Genomic DNA, 18,923 nt, shown 5'->3' on the forward strand with positions numbered 1-18,923 from the left:
AAAACATCAAAATTTGTCTAAGGCAGACAAGATATCAATATCAGCATCTTGTTCATCTTCCTGCTTTCTCATTATTATTCTTAATATTATTTTTAAACACCATGTGGATTTGCCATTGCTAATATCAAAGTCTGTTTCAAAAAGTTTTCACTACAGCAGTTCTGTGAAACATTCACTATTTGAGAGGTTCACATTCCACCAGTTCCATTCCACACCTCTGTGGTATGCTGGTATTGGTAAAGAAATGATGGAAGAACTGCAATCAGATAATCCAGTTTTAAATAAAAACAAACTTACAGTTTGAATCTCTTCATGTGGGTTTTTTTTTCTGCCAGAGCAGGAAGAAAAGGTGTTTTCTTAGCATTCTCTTGGGAGGTAGCTAGAGATCTTCCAACTATGTGTGTACGTGTTTGTTTCTTTTTTAATGTTTCTTTCGCTTATTTTGTGAGTTTTTTATTACCATAAAAACATGAGGTCGTCTTGCTTAGAGGAGTTTGTCAAACCTCTAAGATTCAGCTTCCCCTTCCTAACTATCAGCACTGATTCTAGCTGTCAGGTAGAATCCTGCAGCAAGAGAGGAAAGTTAGGATCAAACATTTAATGCTAAAAAGGAGAGCGTTACTTTTCTGTGAAAAGGGAGGAGAAGCCCCAAGTGTTAAATGCATCTTTATGAATAATAAAAGACCAATGTAAAGCATACATTTGTACTTCAGATTCCCTTCTAGCATAGATAAGAACTTGGCTTTTTAATGAGCCTTTTAAAAATTGTGACGTTTTTTCTTCTGTTACTTGTGTCAAACCGGGCTAAACTGCTTTTCTGGAGCTTGAATTGTCTAGATGAATCAGGAAAAAATGAGGGAATGGCCTCCCTGGAATATAATACTCATCTTTGTTCCATCATAGCACATAATTACAGAGATCTGAGAGTCAGTGCAAGCCTTCCCACTGAATATAATATTGCTGAGAGCAAGACTTGATTGGTGTTATCCAGTCCCAGCTTCTACTTGGTATTTTCTTAATAGCTTTTAGAAGAACAAGGAGAAAATTTATGCAAAAAGGTTATGTGACACTGATTGCAACTACTGATTTCAGTAATCAATATTAAATCTGGTAGCAAATATTTACAGTATTGTGCTCCAGAATAGAGACTGGGTTTAATATTGCTGCTGTTCAAATATTCAAGATACAAAAGTGGCTTGTTATGGTGAAGGTGATTTGTTATTGGAAGACTGCCACTCTTCTTGGCACTGCTGCTGTTTTGATGGATTTATAACACAGGATGCATTTTGTCTACTACACCAAAGTTTTTTCGGTTAGGAGTCAATGACTCAGGTAATCCTTTCAATCTGATTTGATAATGAAGAGGTAAATATTCAGCTTTCATAAGGACAAGAATGTTTTTATGTGTGTACACACAGCTGTGTTTTGGGGCATGTTAGAAACAGTGGTCCCTGCTATTTCATAACTGAAATAGTCATAATCATTACATTCTCTTTTTACTGTAGATTTTGATGTCCCACTGGTTCCAAGATGTCTAAAATGTCAAAAGATGTCTCTCCTCTAGCTGCCAGTGGCAGAAGAGGCAGTAGGAGAGTAACTCCATTCTTCCTATAACCTTCTCCATTTCTGGATTTCCTTTGGTGGGACACTAATAAACACAGGAGGAGAGGGGACATTTTAACCCCTTTTAAAAAGCAGTAGAAGTAAACTTGAAGTTCCTTTGCTTCATGACTTCTCATCTCCCCAATTTCACTTTTTACCTATTTTGCAATATTTTTGAGAGCTGTAGAACAAGACAGCTAATTAGGTGTAGCTCTAAACTGTAGGTTTCCTTTGTCTTAATAAACTACAAAAATGGTTGCTTCAGTGAGTGAGAGTTCCTTATATGAAAAAACTCCACCATATATACTGTACAGCTGTTCCTTGTGTACCTATATATCCTATTCACAAAGCATTTGAGCAGCTAGGCCAGAGGTGGCTGCTGTAAGGTCAGTACAAGTTTTGTATTTAAGGGGCAGTATAGACATATTTCTTTTACACAGAATTGCTAAAAGGATCTATTTTGTATTTCTGTTTCTTTCTTTCAACTGCTGTCTTTGAAAAGCAGTGAAAGAAAGATATGTTGTTCTTTTCATAAAGCATCAGGAACATGGCATATGTGTCTCTTCATCCCTTGATCCCTTCACTAATATAGACGGCCAATACTCATACACATAGGAATTATGGATACCAATGTACGCAGCTTCTGTCTGCAACCCTTTACTTGTAAAGCTTTTGCTCTTTATCCTGAATCACCTTTGTTGCCTCCATGACTTACCTTCCCCAGGTTTCATATTTATGTAAGTGAAAACAAGACAAAATATTTTTCAATTTCAAGAGTTTTGGTGGCTTTATGAGCTTGTTGTGTACTAAACCTGAAGTTGATTGACTCAGATGACTGTAGAAATACCTGTCCTTTGTACAGAATGGGGTACATGTGCCTTTTACCTTTAATGGGACTCTTTTTTCCCCAGCTTAGAGAAACAGATGCAAACCTGGGGAAGAGTTCCAGGGTTTTGACGGGAATGTTGCGAAGGTAAGGCCAAGGTAGGGACATTTCTACTCTTTCTTTTCTTCTCTCCCTCTCTGCCTTTATTTTTGGTTTTCAACATTTTGTGAATGTACCTGACTTTTTTTTTGCCCAGGCTGCTGTGTAGAATGTCTTCAGATGATAGAAGGGTTTGTCATGCCTATGGAAAGAGTTTTCTGTAGCCTGAAGGATAGCTCTTGTGTACTGATTTCTGATCTTTGTTTCTTTGTATTTGTTTGGGAGGTTTGGATGTGTGTTCTAAAATTAAGCCTTTTTGATGATGGTTTCCTGTGTTCCTTCTTTTTGAGTGATTTCAGTGTTTTGATGGGGTTTTTTGCCTGTTAAAATGAGAAAGTGGGTAAATGTTTTGGGGCAGCATAAGTTTATGTGCAGAGAAAAGTGTTAAAATTATCAATTCTACCTAAGTAGATGGGGCAGGCACACTGTCAACCCTTGTGGTTTTAGCATGTTTCTTCCATGCTTTCAGTATTATGAAAATTGTCTGTGGGATCAAAATGAGGTGGTACAAAAAGGAAAATTATGCAATGTCCTAAAACTCTACAGGACTGAAGGGAGGGAGTTATCCATTGACTGCTTCTCCCCTTAAACTTACATCGGTGCATTTTCAGACAGTTTTTTTTGAATTAGTGGCATCTCTGCATATGTCTTCTTTACTCAGTGAAACAGCACCTGAGCTTCTCTGTGATGTCCATATTTCTGTATATATTCAGCTTCCTGAAGAAGAAAAGCATCCCTCTAATAAGCACAGTTTATAATGAGTTTAGTGCATCCTCTGAAGAGTTCAGTCTGAAATTACCCTTGCCACAGGCTTTTATGTTGTGCGTTTGCTTAATGCACTTTGCTTTAAAAAAAAAAAAAAGAGGAGAAATTTTTAGGAGAGTTGTTGAATTGCTACTTTGCTTAGGACATGTAAGAACCGGAATTTTATAAGTTGTTCTTTAGCACAAGCTTTATTTCTTCATAAGTCTCCTCAGAAAAATACCTTTGTTAGTTCCTTACATACCAAATTGACAAAGGTTAAAATGACTGAACCTCATGCCTTCATTCCATGGATTTCTTACAATTCCAACTCCAAAATGTAACATATAAAATTCTCTGATTAAGAGTAATATGTAAATGACACAAGCTAAATTCAAAATCCTTGGAGGAAGGAAGTGGCAATTGAAAGGGATGGTTCAGTGACTGTAGACAATCAAAATAAACTATAAAAAAAATGAAGGAAAAGAAAAGACACCAACCAAACCCAAGTCTCCCCTGGAAGGGCTCTGCGACATGAGCTGTAACAAATATTCTGCATATGTCTCCATTTTGTCAAATCTCATTAAAGGGGTTTCTTGCTTTATGCCAATTGAGCTGTCCAAAAATCATTCATCATTTTAGTGTAAAAAAAATCATGCAGTTATTTAAATAATATCATATTAATGTTAAAGTTCAGCTGTCATTTAATAGTATGGCTTAATCAGACATAGCATTTAGGAAAAATAGTTTTTTCGGGCTTTACTTGGCTTTCAGGTTGGCAGATTCAAATAAGGATTTATGAGTTTCTAAACCAATGTATTCTTTCCATGTTTATGCTTGAGGTACCCCAGCCTTTTTTGCAGCACCCTGTAGTCTGTTATTTTCAATAAAATAAAGTATCTCCTCATATTGTGTTTGAATACATTTGCAAGTAATTTGGAGAAGCTGAAACAAAAACATATGCTGTAACCTTTGACTTTGTTTTGTGTTTGGGAATCACAGTTAGGAGTCCTAGTTTATAAGTGTTCCATAAGCCAAATGAAAAATACAATCTTTCTGAAATATACTTGGGCTCTTCTTTTGAAACAAAAGGATTATGTAGTCGAACACCACGATGGCATGTTTCTGAGTGTCAGAAAGGCACTGGATTTCCTTTTCCTTCAACAAAAATGCTGAGCTGAGTCACCCATCTAGATGAAAGGCAGGTAGGATTTAAGCTCAGTTCAGGTAAATGTGCCAAAAGCAATGCCAGCATAGAAGCTGTTTGCAGTAGACAATTCTCAGGATGTTGCTTAAAACCACATAATTGACAGACCTACCGTGAATATAATTTGTTTGTGACTGTTGGGTTGAAAGGTCTAGCATTATCCCAGCCTCAGCATCATCCCAATTTGTTTAGTTACAAGAATAATCATAAAATAAAGACTCCAAGAAATCAGCATGTATTAGATAAATACAACTGCAAGAAATAACTAGCACAGATTGGCAGTTGTGTCCTAATTTCTGCATACTTCAGTACAAACTACACAGTGTTTCACATAATTACTGGAACCAATAAAATAAAACACTGGAGGACCATTCTCCACATCAATATTATACAGAAAAGGTAATGTTAAACTGAACATTGCTCAATGTAGTTGCTATTCCCACGATATATATTTGCTGACATGCTTGAAGTGATATGCCATGCTAACACCCTGTGCTTCAAATTAATGCCTAACTCTTTCTAATTTTACTGTCTGGGAAAGGTAAAGCAGCATCTCTTTTGAATCTGGCTGAATATATTAAGAGATCAGGTATTTTGATAGCCAGAGGGCTAAATTACTGCCTTTGTATGACCTAAATTCCCTGGCCATGTATTTGTGCATAAAATGTTCTGGAGATGGAGAATAAAAGCAGGGACAGGTTTTGTAGGTTGCCATAGCTCACTAAGGAAATCAGTGGCATAATAGGGACAGGTCTTCCTATCCCAGTTTGCTACTCCAGCAGTAAGGTACCCAGCCTTATGTTTTGGCATTTGTTGTCTCCCTATATTTTGGGTATGTGGGTAAGAGTATTTTTGTAATAAGTACTTTTAAATATTCTCACATAGAAATGACCTATACACTCATGATTTTTTTTTTTTTTCTGTAGCAGCTACTTAGGTTCTGCTATACTAATACATTCTTCTTATGACATGACGACTAGGATCAGGGGGAATGGCTTCAAACTGAAAGAGAGTATGTTTAGATATTAGGAAGAAATTCTTTATTGTGAGTGTGGTGAGGCACTGGAATAGGTTGTCTCAGGTCTCTATCCCTTGGCCTGTACACCAGTGTGAGCTGGGGAGCGGACAGTGTGCTAGAAAGAAGTAGAAAAGAATGTGTTCTGCAATATCTTCAGGGTTTTGCCCATATCCTAAGCCAATAGCCTAGAAAAGCTTATAAGAAAAGAATTTGGAAAGTCTCCAAGCCACACACGGCCCAGTGGGAAACAATCAAACCTAAAAGTAACCAGATAAAAATTTCAGTGGATTTGAATCTTTTTTCAATTAGCAGATAAGTTCTGTCTACCCCCCTTCGAATTGCGGGAAAATACTTTAGAAGAATAGCTGCTACACTCCAGAAAAACTTTTTATCCTGTCTGTTTCACTGGGAAATTTTTATGCCAAAACTACTCTTTTAGTCTTCAGATTTCAGTGTTCTGGATTGTTGTCAATGATGTTTTGAGAAGCTTATGAACACACCTGCATTAATAAAAGAGACTTTTAAAATTTGATTCCCAACAGGACAGAGACACTACCTCTGTCTGATAGACATGAAGCAGTAAGGGTTCAGTTCAGCTCTCAGGTAATAAGTTATGTGACTTGCCAACATCTGCATGACTGCAGTCAAAAATGGAATGGTAGTTCTGGTCAAGCTTCTTCAATCTTCTTTCCAGGAAAATTCTGGGAGTCCTGCTTCTTGCATCACTGCTAGTCAAAGTTTGTTCTGCTTTTGAGCTCCAGGATATTTCAGATCTTGCAGTTATTTTTCAACATTTCACAGAATTGTAGCACAATTTAGGTTGGAAGGGACCTCTAGAGATCATCTGGTCCAACCTCCTGTTCAAAGCAAATTTTTTAGAGTAAGTTGCTCAGACTCTTCTCCAGTCACATTTCAAGCACATCCAAGTTTGGAGATACCAATGCCTGTATGAACAATCTGTTCCAGTAGCAGCTGAAATAAGCAATTATCCAGGTGTCTCACTGAAATTTCCCATCATCCAACTTGTGTCCATTGCCTCTGGTCCTAAACAAAAGTGATTTAAATCATGGTTTTTAGAATTGGCCTTCAGAGTCTGGGCCTGGATTGCAGTTTTTTTCTAGTACAGCTTCAGCAGTGGTGATGTGGTGGTCTTTGGGCTGAGGCGACTCTCAGTGTAGGGCAGTTCTTTAAGCAGGGCATGGGGTGCTCTGCCTCCCCCACTGACCTGGGCCATGGCCATCCAGCAGTGTATGCACAGGACTTCTTATATTGCTTTATCTCACTCCTAGAGATGTGCAGAGTGAAGGATGTCTGTTCTGTCTCCTTGCTTGGCTACAAAACCCACATTTCCATATGTTAAGAACAGCAGCAGGGACAGTGATGTCCGTGTGGACACAAACCCAAACAAAGAGTGAGTGTTACCACTGCCTTTTTCCCTATTTCCCTACCAATCTCTGTTTCCATCCACAAAATCCCATGACAAAAAACTGATTTTCTTCTGAGCTAAAGCCTGTCTCAGTCATACTTGGCCATGACTGTTGAGTCTCTGCAGTTTCCTGAAGGCAGGTCTTTGTATCACCGATGCAGAGTGGAGTTTAACATACAGCTACATTTGCCTTGTTTTCATGCTAATAGAGGAGTTCCTCTTTCCAGGATATTTGGTCTCAAGCCAAAAGAAGTTTGAGAAGAAGTTGTTTCAGCAACTTTTTTCGTACCTATATTTCTATTTTTACTTCAAGATGTATTTCTACACTGAAAAATTATTGAAATGGTAAATCCTCTAGCAACATGTCTGCTCCATGTTGAATATTTACAGCTGCAGCTGTTTACTTCAGTAATTTAAACCTTGATTTGGGAACATATTTAAGCATATGGTTAACTTAAACCAGAGGAGCAATTCCCTTAAATTGAGGGAGACTGCATAAGGGGAGGAGTAAGTGGCAGAATGATTCTGGGTCATCTCTTGGGGCAACACAGCTTTTATTGTGCTTCTTGCAAACCATGTCCTTAATATTTCTGTTGTTAACTGGAAGCCATAAAATACACATAGGGTATTTTAGTGCTTGTTACTGTCAGTATAATAACTTTTTTATGATTTTTCTGACTTTCAAGCATTTAATATAGTTACTTGATTCTTATATTATTGTACGTCTGTGTTTTGTCACGCAGCTAACATTTATCAATTACAAAGTGTTGAATCTTTTCAGAAGGAAACTGATAAACTCTGTGGTGCTGTTAATCACAATCTAGTCCTTGGATGAGGAACATACAGTTTGTTATTCCAGATTAAACCTTGGCATTAATTAGTACCTAGTCACTCCTCACTTTGAGTCTGACTTTAAAAAGAAACCTTGTTTCTTTGTTGAAGTGATGGACAAAACATCTGGAAAACATAAATGTGTTGTCAGCAAAATTCCCAAGGGTGAGCATTCTTCATCATTAGGAGTACAACCAAAAACAGGAAATGTACCTCTAGGTCTGAGCAGCAAATATTTTAAAATAGTATGGGACAATGTGGGCTCCCTGTCCTTAGTGTAGGTATGATGTAATCCAATACATGTCAGATGAATTTCTTGCTTTTAATAATCAATGGAAAACCATTTTCTAAACCTTACTCATCTTTCTTAGACTGTGTTGTGTGCTGTTTCCACAATACTTTTGAAAAATCTTGCCCTACTTTCATTCAGTGTTAGAAATACTGTTCAGTTCATGCACCATGGAGGGTGCAGAAGTCTTTTGAGCTGCTGCTTAACCACCAGCATCAGAGTACATGGAGAGTTTCAGGCCAGAGGTACTGAATGCCTTACAGAAAGGGACCAATTTCAACATTGCAGGCATGTAGTTGGGATTAGTTTAATGCCACCGTAGCCTTTGCAAACCTTCATCTCTAACTACCTAAGTGATACAGACAGAGTTAAGTTTTCCAAACCTGGAAGAAAAAGATCATCATGATTGATCTTTACATCTAGTAACTTAAATGCATAGGATAAAATAAGTCAGTGTTTTAATCTCCATGTGCCCCAGGAGCTTTAGAAGGGGATGTCCCTCATTCAGTGAAGTAAGAGCATTTATATGGTAGCATTGTTTTATTTTTCAGATTGTTGGAAAGCTTTATCCACATGTCAAGCTGCCTACACTATATCCATTATGAGCAGGGTTCTCAGCATTCTTCAGACCATATTTCTAATTCTCTTTTTCCATTCCTTTTTGAAGTGTACAATGGTCTTTGTTCTGTCCCCTCCTTTCCCTCTTTTCTATCATCTGGAATTGCTATCTCATTTATTCCCCTTCTGTCTACTCGTGTCCAGCTGAACAGCTGGTAAGAACATTAACACACAGTTGTGTTTCTGCAAGAAAGCAGGATCCCAATGGATAATTTTCCTAGCTAGTCCTAGACTGCATATACCACCAATGTAAAGCATCGTGATAAGTAAAGTATCATGTAACCCTTTGTGGTTGTTTCCTGTACTGGGATATGGTGGCTACCATTAAGCAGCTAGAGCCTAAAAAGGTTCAGAGTGAAACAAAAGGCATTTCACAGTCAGCATTGCCATGTCTGAACCACAACAGGTATCCCATGACATGCTTCCGTGAGAAGCCATGTCTTATATCAGCATAAGCAGTGCAGGGCTTTCCTGCAGTAGTTACAAGGAGGTTCCAGTAGGATGAGTTCTCTCTGACATGATATTCAGGAACAGTGAAGGTAGTGAATATATTTTGAATATGGTAGGATTGTTTATGTGAAGGAGATAAAAAACTGTTAGCAAAAGCTGACATTGGCAATTGCTGAAATAACTGGGGACAACTCTTCAGAAATCAATTAAGTCAAACTCTTTAAGGCCAGTAATTGATTGGGGATCATGTTTTTGACACCACTCGCACTATAACTGTGAAAGAACAATACAGGTTGAATTTTACACATTCCATTTACTGCAGAGTGTTTGAGCCATAAATTACTAAATGTAGCATTTTCTGAACACTATGTATGATATCTTGCAACCTGGATCACTTCATTTTAATCCATTTATTTACCAAAGGAAATAGAACCAACTTGGAAGTGATTTCAGAAAAGTTCCTCCCTTTGTGTTAAGGCAGGATTGACTGACCCTGTTTTAATCCTGACAGATATTTGTTTGGCCTGCTCTTCACTGATGAACATTCCCCATCTCTTCAGTCAGATATTTCCAAGTTTTCCCTAACGTTTAACCCAAATCCTTTTTCCTGGTTAGACAGAGATCTTTTATGTGCATTTGAGGAGATTTCTGGTGACTTGTGCTGTGGAAAGAAATTTCTGCTCAACTTTTCAAGAGTTAGAGAGCATAAATAAAAGTGTACAGAATTAAATTAGAGTTTCTAGTTTTCATCAAGCCAAGCCTTTTGATGGGATACAGGAATGTAAAAATGGAAGACTTGGATGCTGTTCTAATAGGCAAATCCTGGAACCTCAGCCTCTCCCAAGAGTCGCTTCATGTGTAGGTGTCACAGAGCTTTGCGAATAGAGACACCAAAATTAAATCATTCTCATAAGGTTGCATATCTGGACTAAAACTAGACTGTATAGTACGCTGACTAAAAGCAGCATTTGAAGCTCAAAATCTACAAAATACCAAGATTTAAGATTTTTGGTGGCACTTCTAAACACTTAAAGAAAAAGACAGCAATTGTGTCAAACAAACAACATTTTAACTTATTTCTCCCACCCTTGCCCATAGACACACCAGTATTTTGGACAGAGATAGTGTTTGGAAACAAATGGAGGAATGCAAATTGATTTGCTTAGTCTTCCATCAGGTAAAAAACCTCCTTTGTGTGTTCTGAGTATGATTTCCAGTGGCATTTTGCACTTTTCTTGCCACACTTGATTGAAATTGTTGGCTTTTAATAGAAGCAAAGTTAATTTGTCTTTCCAGCATGATTCTGATCACACACTAAGGACTTGATCTTTAAGAAAACAATGAAGTCATCAAACTGATCTAAAACTGCTGTTATATCAGAATCTTGTCCTTATTAGCTAATCTTTTAGACTAGATCATTTTCAATCTAGTTCATAGTAGCAGGTCAGACTATTGGCTGTGCTCAAGAGGCATAAGAGATTAAGTTTCAAACAACTGGGAAAAGGAAAACTCAGCTGAGTACAATTTCTGTTCAAGTCAGTCAGGGATGTCCTACCACAAAACCCAGGATCTGAACCTGCAAGTCATGGTTGTGTGGGTAGTTTGCTCATCTGTAGCCCTAATGTTGAACAAGGAACTCTTTCAGTTTGAGCAAAGCTTGTTTGGGGTGGGTGGGGTTTTGTTGTTGCTGTTGCTGTTATTATTGTAGTTTTACAAAGAAGGCCATAAATTATGACTTTGAGGGATCACTCAGAATTTGTTGCAGATAAATTAGTGGTGCTGTGGGACAAGACCAAAACTGAGGAAGAATTTATATCCCTGTTAGCATGTAATATGTTGTATTGGACCTTTAAAACTCTGCAGAAGAAATGTTCACACATCACTAACCTGCTGAGCAGCTCTCTGAAGAATAACAAAGTCATGAATGAGAAAGTGTGGCCATACAGTGAGAGATTGTTTAGTCTACTTGGTGGTAGGAAGGATGAAAATTTCCTGATTCTGACTGGCTCTTAAACTAATATGGAAGATCCAACCCAAGCCATTCTATGGTTCTGTGACTTGATTGAATCTAATCAAGAAGGCAAAGAAAAGTCAATGTGGAAATGGAGAAAAATGGGAAAGACAGAGAAAAACTATTTTTCTATAAACACTGGTATTTATGTTCTCTGCAACATTTGTGTAGCTCTAAAATAATTCATGCAGTATCTCACTGTGTGGCATTTATTACCTCAGAGCTCTTGTTTAGCTTGGAATTTGCTATATTAACCAAAGCATAACCTAGAAGGTTTTTGTAATATCTGTGAGTTAGAGCAAGGTCTTCATCTTTTCTTTTACTTATTTAGTAGATGTACTGATAGTTTAAGATTGCAACACTACGTTTTTTTCTTGAAAAAAAAAGACATCTTAAAGTTATTTTTGCACCAACTGCCTGCCTTCCTCCTGATAAAAATGCTTGTACAAGTGAAAAAAAAAAACAAACCACCGTTGTTTCTCTGACATGCTTGTCATGGCCGCAAATAATTCGTTTAAACAGGGAATTGTTTGAGAAACATGATTCTGAGTATGTCCAATCTTGCCTAGATGTTGGGAAGCATATGTTCTACTTTATCCATGCCAAGAAACTTCCTTGCTACTTTCTGTTGCCACTGTATTTTTCAAATGCAGTTTTCAGCGTGAATGGCACACACGTGTTGATTGTGAAGGTAGCATTCTTTCAGTACGGCCTTAAGCTAATTACTCTTAGTGGCAGTGGGGCTTTGTACCTCATTTGTGAACAGCTATTTAAGCTACTACACCAGTACAAAGCAATGTTTCACATTACCAGTTTACCAGACTATTACACCACTGTGTTTTTCCACTGTAGGTGGATGGAGAATATGAGCCATCTGTTTTATTTAATGATATAATCAGTAAACAATATATGCACTTTACACATTTGGTTATTAAAGATGCCCATATTGTTGGACCCTGTATTTACATTGTAAATTGGCGTATTCACACATCGGCTTGTTCTGGTGTCAAAGGCTTGCTGTGTTCATAAGCTGGTACAAAGCAAGCTCAGTAACTGCTCAAACCCAGTGCAGGTGGTCGAGCTAGTTGCCACACAGATCAAAAGTCAAACAACTGTGAATCTTCCTTTGAAAAGGCATTTAGAGAGACAAGGCTGGTCTTATCTTCACAAACAAGAGAGAGTTATAGATATACATCATGAAGTTACGAGAACAAAAGGGGGTTTTATAATCACTCTGCGTCAGAAAATCCAGTACTGCAGACTTTTGTGAAGACATCTTTGAAATATAAAGAACATCTTATTTTCCTGGACAAAATTTAAAGGACTGAGTCTGAATTATTAAATGCAAGATGGTTCAGTCATTTCAAAACTTTGGAGACAAGAAGTTGCTTTCTCTTACAGTTGATATAATTTAATTTAATTTTCAGCAAAGCTTAAACAGAATGAAACAGACAGTAACAGCAAAGCCCAATCTTATTCAAGGGATAGAGGTGAATGGGTATATTTGTGCTAGAAACAAAGGAAATTGGTTGATATTTCAGTTTCCCCAAAGTGTCCGTCATGAGTGCCAAAAAATAACCACCAAAATATATTAAAAATTCATTTACAAGTAAAATCTTGTTTGCTGGCACATTTTTAAGGAGGCAAAATATTTCACAGTCCTGTATTCAAACAGTAATGTTCATTTTACTTAAGATGCCCAGGATTTGAGATCGTTATTGGAGGACTCAGTCTTGCTTCTCATTGTGTTTTATGAGGAAATAGAATTGGGTTTATCACCAGCTGAAGGCCTGGCTGACATGATGGTAGGGGAGAGAGCTTGTGGAATTCGTGTGGCTGAGAGTGAGTTGACAGGTCCACAAGGCTGAAGGAGTCTTGAGCTTCACACCACAGCGTGGTCCCTGTTCATTTTGATTTCTGTCCTACATAATGCAGATGTAGTCAGAGGCACTAGGGGTATACCCACTAACAAAGTGTGTCTGCTGAAGTGTGTTCACTTTCCGTTTACTCCTAGAGACATGAGGAAATAGCTTTCAAAGTCTTTAAATCTATTTCAAAGACAAGCTAATTATATTATTGGGGTTTTTTTTAATCTTGAGGTATGAAGAAAGATTCTTTTACTAGGACCTTTTTATGCTGGCATGGACTTTAGAGATAAAGTATTTTCAAGTGCATGAGCAAAGAGAAGAAAACATGTCATTTTATGAGCTATTATAGATATTTCAAAATATATAATATTTTCATAGTTAAAATATTTAAAATTGTACAGAAGACTCAGCTATAACTATTCCTTTTATAGTCTTTTCATAGGTATTTCATGTAAGTTGAATATTAAGCATTGGCATGCTTCCATAGGCTTCACAATGTATTGCCTTTTGATTTTGAGATATTGTGTAACTAACTTATTCCTAATCTTATAAAGGGCTTGAGTTTTTGGTTTTTGTTTTTTTTTTTTTTTGCCATCCCAATCCAGTAAAAACAATCAGAAACTTGGCTACTGATATTTGATTCTTAGCTTTGTCCTGGGTATATCTTGGGTAACTGTGACCACATCTGTTTCTGTGCATCTCTAAAATGAGGATAATGTTCCATATCGCAGCAAAGCATTCCGAGAGCAAATGCCCTTAATTAATCTGTGCATGGTCCTCACATGACCTAATGAGAGTTTGTGAGTGATAGACTGACTGGTAGCGGTGCCCATCCTGATTTGGAGTCGTGGCTTAAATGGATTTAAAAGGGGTGAAAGAGAAGCATGGGAAGAATTTAGGCTAGAGGGGTGTGGAGTATCTGATTTCCCATAATAGTCCATTACCAAGTACATACCTCATCTCCTCAGCTATTGAGTGTAGCTAGGAGAAAGAGGAGGTATCAATTCTTTGCTGTCTTCTCCAGATATAATTTTGAGAGCTACAGGTGACAAGCTCGTCTTATGTTGGGTGACATTTTTGGTTTGTTGTAGACAGAAAAGAGTATTTGAGTTGGTTCAACAAATAGAATTAACACATCCTTGGAGACATAATGGTGAAGTGTATATATATATACATACATATATATAAATATATATATATATGTGAGCAGTAATGTTAGATTTTATGTACTAGCCCAGGCAACTTACTCCTTATCAATCTCTCCTTACTACTTCTGTCAGAAATTTTGTTCCTATCGCTTGCTGCGGACTGCGATGTATTATTGCTGTCTGCTCTCAATATGAAGTCAATCAGGACTGTGCAAATGTCTGTTAGGTATTTTAGGGTTCCTCAAAGCAGAAACAGATCCTTACAAATGCAATGTTTTACAATTTACTATCACAGCACTGCTATTTCCTTGTCAAAGGAGGTGTGGAGGAGAGACATGTAGGCTCAAGGATGAAGGTAGACAGTTTCCCTGGCCAAAATTACCTTTGTCACCATAACCTCTCACCTGTGGAGAAATAAAAAGAAACGTAGTTTGTTACAGAACATGGATGGGTAAAGCCATGGAGATGCTCTCGGAATACCTAAAAATTCTATCTCGTGTAGTAACTCAATGACCAAAAATGTACTAGTGAGCCTTTGAAATGCCAGTATTTTACTGGGAACTCCTTGTCCAACTCCTGATTAAAAAGAAAATAAAAACATGGATTTCAATTGCATTTTGTTGAAATATCCACTGAAATGATGGTGGTTTTAGCTGTAAAGTTAGAAGAAAGTTTGTTAGACAGTTTGTGTAGCAGGCACATGTGGAAAGCTGGAGTAGAATGAGGTCTGAATGTGGTATCTGGTAATGATGCTGTAGAGTGTCATTCTCATGAAGAGTGTTCTTTATAGAACATCTCTTGTGCTGGTGCACTTGGTTGGTCATATTTCCATGGCCATCTTTGCATAATTGAATAATTAGTAAAGCTCTACCAGCAAGGAGTAAGAGAATCAAGCTCCCACATGCCAGTTCCATCTGATGATTCCTCTTTGAGGAATCTAAGTGATCAAATGAGATGAATCATTTATAATTCTTCATGCAAGGATTGCTCACAAGGAGTTAGTAAATTCCCAGTGTCCTCTTTGGAGTAAGATGGAATATTTGGAATTATATTATACTCATATATGATGTTACACAGCTAACACGTGTAGTATTGTTTTGGAAGAAATTTCACAAATATTGTTTGCAGTGCTCAAGATCCTTAGCAGTCAGCTAAGGAAATAGGGATCTCATCTCAGAGATGCTCACTGTAAACAGACAACACAGGTGGAGTAGGGAATGCTGAATGAACCCACACTCTTTTTCAGGCATCAGTTTTTGTATGCTTACAATTCTGTTCTTTGAAATCAGTTGAACACTTTGTGCCCAAGGGCTTGTTCTCTGAATCTGGGAGGAAGAGCAGGTGCTCAAGATACCACAGAAAAGCTGTTTTATAAATGCAGAGACTAGCTTACAGTACAGTTTCTGTTTTGTCCTCTTGCTCCACTGACCCAATTAAATACAGGTTTAATAGGAAAATATTATTGTGACTGAGCTGGATAATAGAGATTGGTTGAGAGGGCTCTTAAACTTGGCCCTAAACCATTGAGTTCTGAGACTCACTTCAGTTTGAGACCCACTGTACCCTGCTTTCTTTGATCCAAACCCTGAGAATATGTATCATCACTTAAAGGAATGAACTGCTTTGTGAGGAAGAAGCCAAGAAGTGGCCCCAGAGAATGCCTTCCCACATGGAAAGCCACCACCCCCTGATTTGATGGCTTGCATGCTAATGCATCTTTCAAGGGGGCCTCTTTGTCCCGCATTGTTACTTATTTGGCTCTTCTTTTCTTTCAGTCTTAATTGTCATTAGTGTGTTGCTTTTTTTTTCTCATAAAGTCATCTGGGGAATACTAGTTTATTGCATATTGTTGTGTTTGTCTAAAGACAATTGCACAAGCTCGAAACTTAATCCTTATAATCTTTCCTACTAGGGAGAGCTTGAGATAAATACTGTTGTATGCTTGGTGGGAGTGGGTCTCGACTTTTTGATCATCCATGTCTAAATGTTGAGTAATACTAAAGGGAAAATGTTCTCAAAACATTCCTTAGATGATTATTAGATTATATTTTATGTTTGATAAAAACTGGAAAATCGTATAAATATTTGCTTAACATCCCACCCCTTAAGCAATTTATTTCTTTTCTGGCCTTCAACCCTCTTGCTCAGTGAAATTATATCAGTCACTTTCTGTTTATATTCAGTTTCACTTTGCAGTTTTCATGCGTGTGTAGTGCGATTCCCCACTGCAGAAGCGTATTTAAATAATAAGTGGGGAATAAAGAGAAAAGAAGGGAATTTCTTTTTAAATATTTTCTAGTGTCTTCCCACATTTTTAAAGTAAACAAGTAGCTATATTATGCTGCATGCATCTGGTGTGCTAATAACTAGTGTTACGAGAAATTAAAAAAATTATTTAGTCCTGCTTTTCTATAAATTGTCACACAGTAAGTTTATACATACTATGTTCCAGTGGCTGCTGTTAAAATCAGCCTTTGGCAAAAGCAAACATGTGATAGCTTGTTCTTACAAGAGGAAATCGCTTTTGCATCCTGAATACTATGTGGTGGTTCAAGTTTTCTGGAAAGAGCCAACTTTTTCATATAGGCAGCAGTCAATGCTCACATAGGTCAACTGTTTGGCTGTTTTCTCTCATCTGAATTTTTCATTTTGGATCAATATAGAGAATGAGTCTCAATATCACAGACATCAGAATGAATGCTAGGTCATGTTTAGAGCTCGACTAGATGGGAGGAGGGGTTTAGGGTAACATTGTATTAGGGGGAAAAAAACATCAGGGTCAGTAAATTAATTTTAAAAATTGCAGACACACCTCTGCACCAACCAGCATTGAAGCATTTCTGTTGTAAGTGCAAAATGGTTGTTTTAGATGCAAGAAGTCCTGGAGTTTCTCTTGAGTCTTCTTTCTCTTCCACCATGTTTTTGCAATTAAATACTGGATGAAAATTATTTTTCCTTTCCTTTTGTTTTTTTTGTTTTGTTTTAAATGTGTAGCAGCTGACTTTTCCTCTGCTGGCTCACTGGAGCACAGAGACAAACCTCTTTTCAAGGAACAGAGTTCCAACATTGTTGTTGATTATTTTATTGGGAAACCATTTCTGTGGCAAGGCAGGCTCTCCAGCTCCTTGATGAAGGGACAAAAACATGAGATACAAGTGTTTTAGTCAAATGTAAACCCCTTTTCTCTGTAATGTGGATAGACTCACAAAGAAAGTAGACATGGAGACATGCATGTCCTCATCACACTCACGAAGACCTGAATTTGAAGAGCAGCCAACCCGTGACAGACACTCCTTTGGGAACACAAGTGGCCTTCTTCAGAGTGCAACCCATTCTTGGTACTTTCCACAAAGTTGCAGTTGAGATCTGCTGCTCCTTGTGGGACAAAGAGCAAGTTTGCTTTCCAAGATCTCTTTGTCCTTCTTTTTTCTGGCTTATCCCATCTTATTTACCCAAAGTTTGAGTTGCATTTCTTGCAGGAGTCTTGGGCTTCTTCTCCATCCCCTTCTGTGGTTTCCACAGCCTGTCATTTGGAGATGGTTTTGACATCTTTTGACAAACATATTCACTTAGAATCACAATGTGGTTGCTCTGAAAAAAGGCATCATTTCTTTTCTTCCTTCCTCTTTATGAACTGGAGATATAGTGTGTAAAAGCTTGGTGCGAGTTCACAATAGCACTTTGTCCTCTTTCGCATCATTTGCCAAATAACTACTGTTGTGGCAACAGCTGTAACCAAGCATGGTGTCAGCTCTTTTTGCCATAACATGACTGGATGTCAATAATTTTAATATAATGTGAAACATACTCCCAGGCTGTGCAATGAGGCATCTGATTATTAAATTGCTTGAAATGTCATCTGGGGTTTTTTTTGGTTTTTTTTTTGCATCAATTCAGGTCTCAGAACTGGACTGTGTTGTGATTAAAAGAAAAAGAACAGAAATTTCTCTCATTATAGTAAGCATTTCCAAGAAAACTCTAACCCTGAAGCAGACAGCTCTGCTCTGCTTACATAGACAGCAACAGCAAAGGCTCTGTGAAGGCTGTAAGGGGTGGAGGTTATAATTGTGTCTCCCAGTTGTTTGCTGCTCTTTACTGCAGCACTTTCTCCAGTGACAATAAATGCTATTTATTTTTAGGCTTCTTTTTCTGAACTACTTAGTGAAAGGTAGGAACCTGGTGAAGCATTTGCTTTTAATACATTGCTTACATTGTGCTCCAAAGCACAATATTCAGCGTTCTTATTAATGATTGAAATGTTAGCATTTAATTGTGTATGGCAATTAAAAAGCTCGACATTACTAGTTCTTGGGCTGAGTCCATTAATACAGCAAGTATTAGTAAGAAATATATTGAAGAAGTTGAACAAGGTCATAAATCTTCTGCGTGCAAAGAGCACCTAATGCTTTTTTTTCTGAGCCTCTAAGAAGTAGTTTAAAAAAAAAAAAGAAAACAAAACCTTGTGAGATGAATAGATAAAAGGCTTTCTTGGTTTAGTTATGTCAGTTTGGCTTTTTCCTGTAATTGCTGGGGTTGTTTTGTTCCTAAAGAGGGAACGGATGCCAAGCTGAAGAGGTAATTTCTGAGTAGTGTTTCAAGATATTGTGAAAGTTCTCAACTTTTCTGTAATAAGAAAAATAACATTTCTCTAATGATGTCTGTTTATTGCATATTGTTCTTCTGTGTGCAGTTCAGTGCAGCTGGCAGCAAGTACTTGAGAGCAACCCAG

General features: G+C 37.6%; 1 protein-coding gene across 4 annotated transcripts in view; it reads left to right on the plus strand.

The window, feature by feature from the left end:
• Positions 1-18,923, plus strand: part of VTI1A (vesicle transport through interaction with t-SNAREs 1A) — a 259,593-nt gene that overhangs the window by 159,755 nt on the left and 80,915 nt on the right. For 2 of the 4 annotated variants that reach the window (XM_082286329.1, XM_082286330.1), the window contains one exon: positions 2,514-2,586. In XM_082286329.1, the coding sequence (XP_082142455.1) occupies positions 2,514-2,579 (66 nt within the window). In that variant the 3' untranslated portion in view covers positions 2,580-2,586. The remainder of the gene's footprint in view (positions 1-2,513; positions 2,587-18,923) is intronic. The other 2 variants (XM_082286327.1, XM_082286328.1) reach the window with 1 other exon arrangement.

The sequence above is a fragment of the Coloeus monedula genome (genome assembly GCF_965178545.1).
Source record: "Coloeus monedula genome assembly, chromosome: 8".
NCBI lineage: Eukaryota > Metazoa > Chordata > Aves > Passeriformes > Corvidae > Coloeus > Coloeus monedula.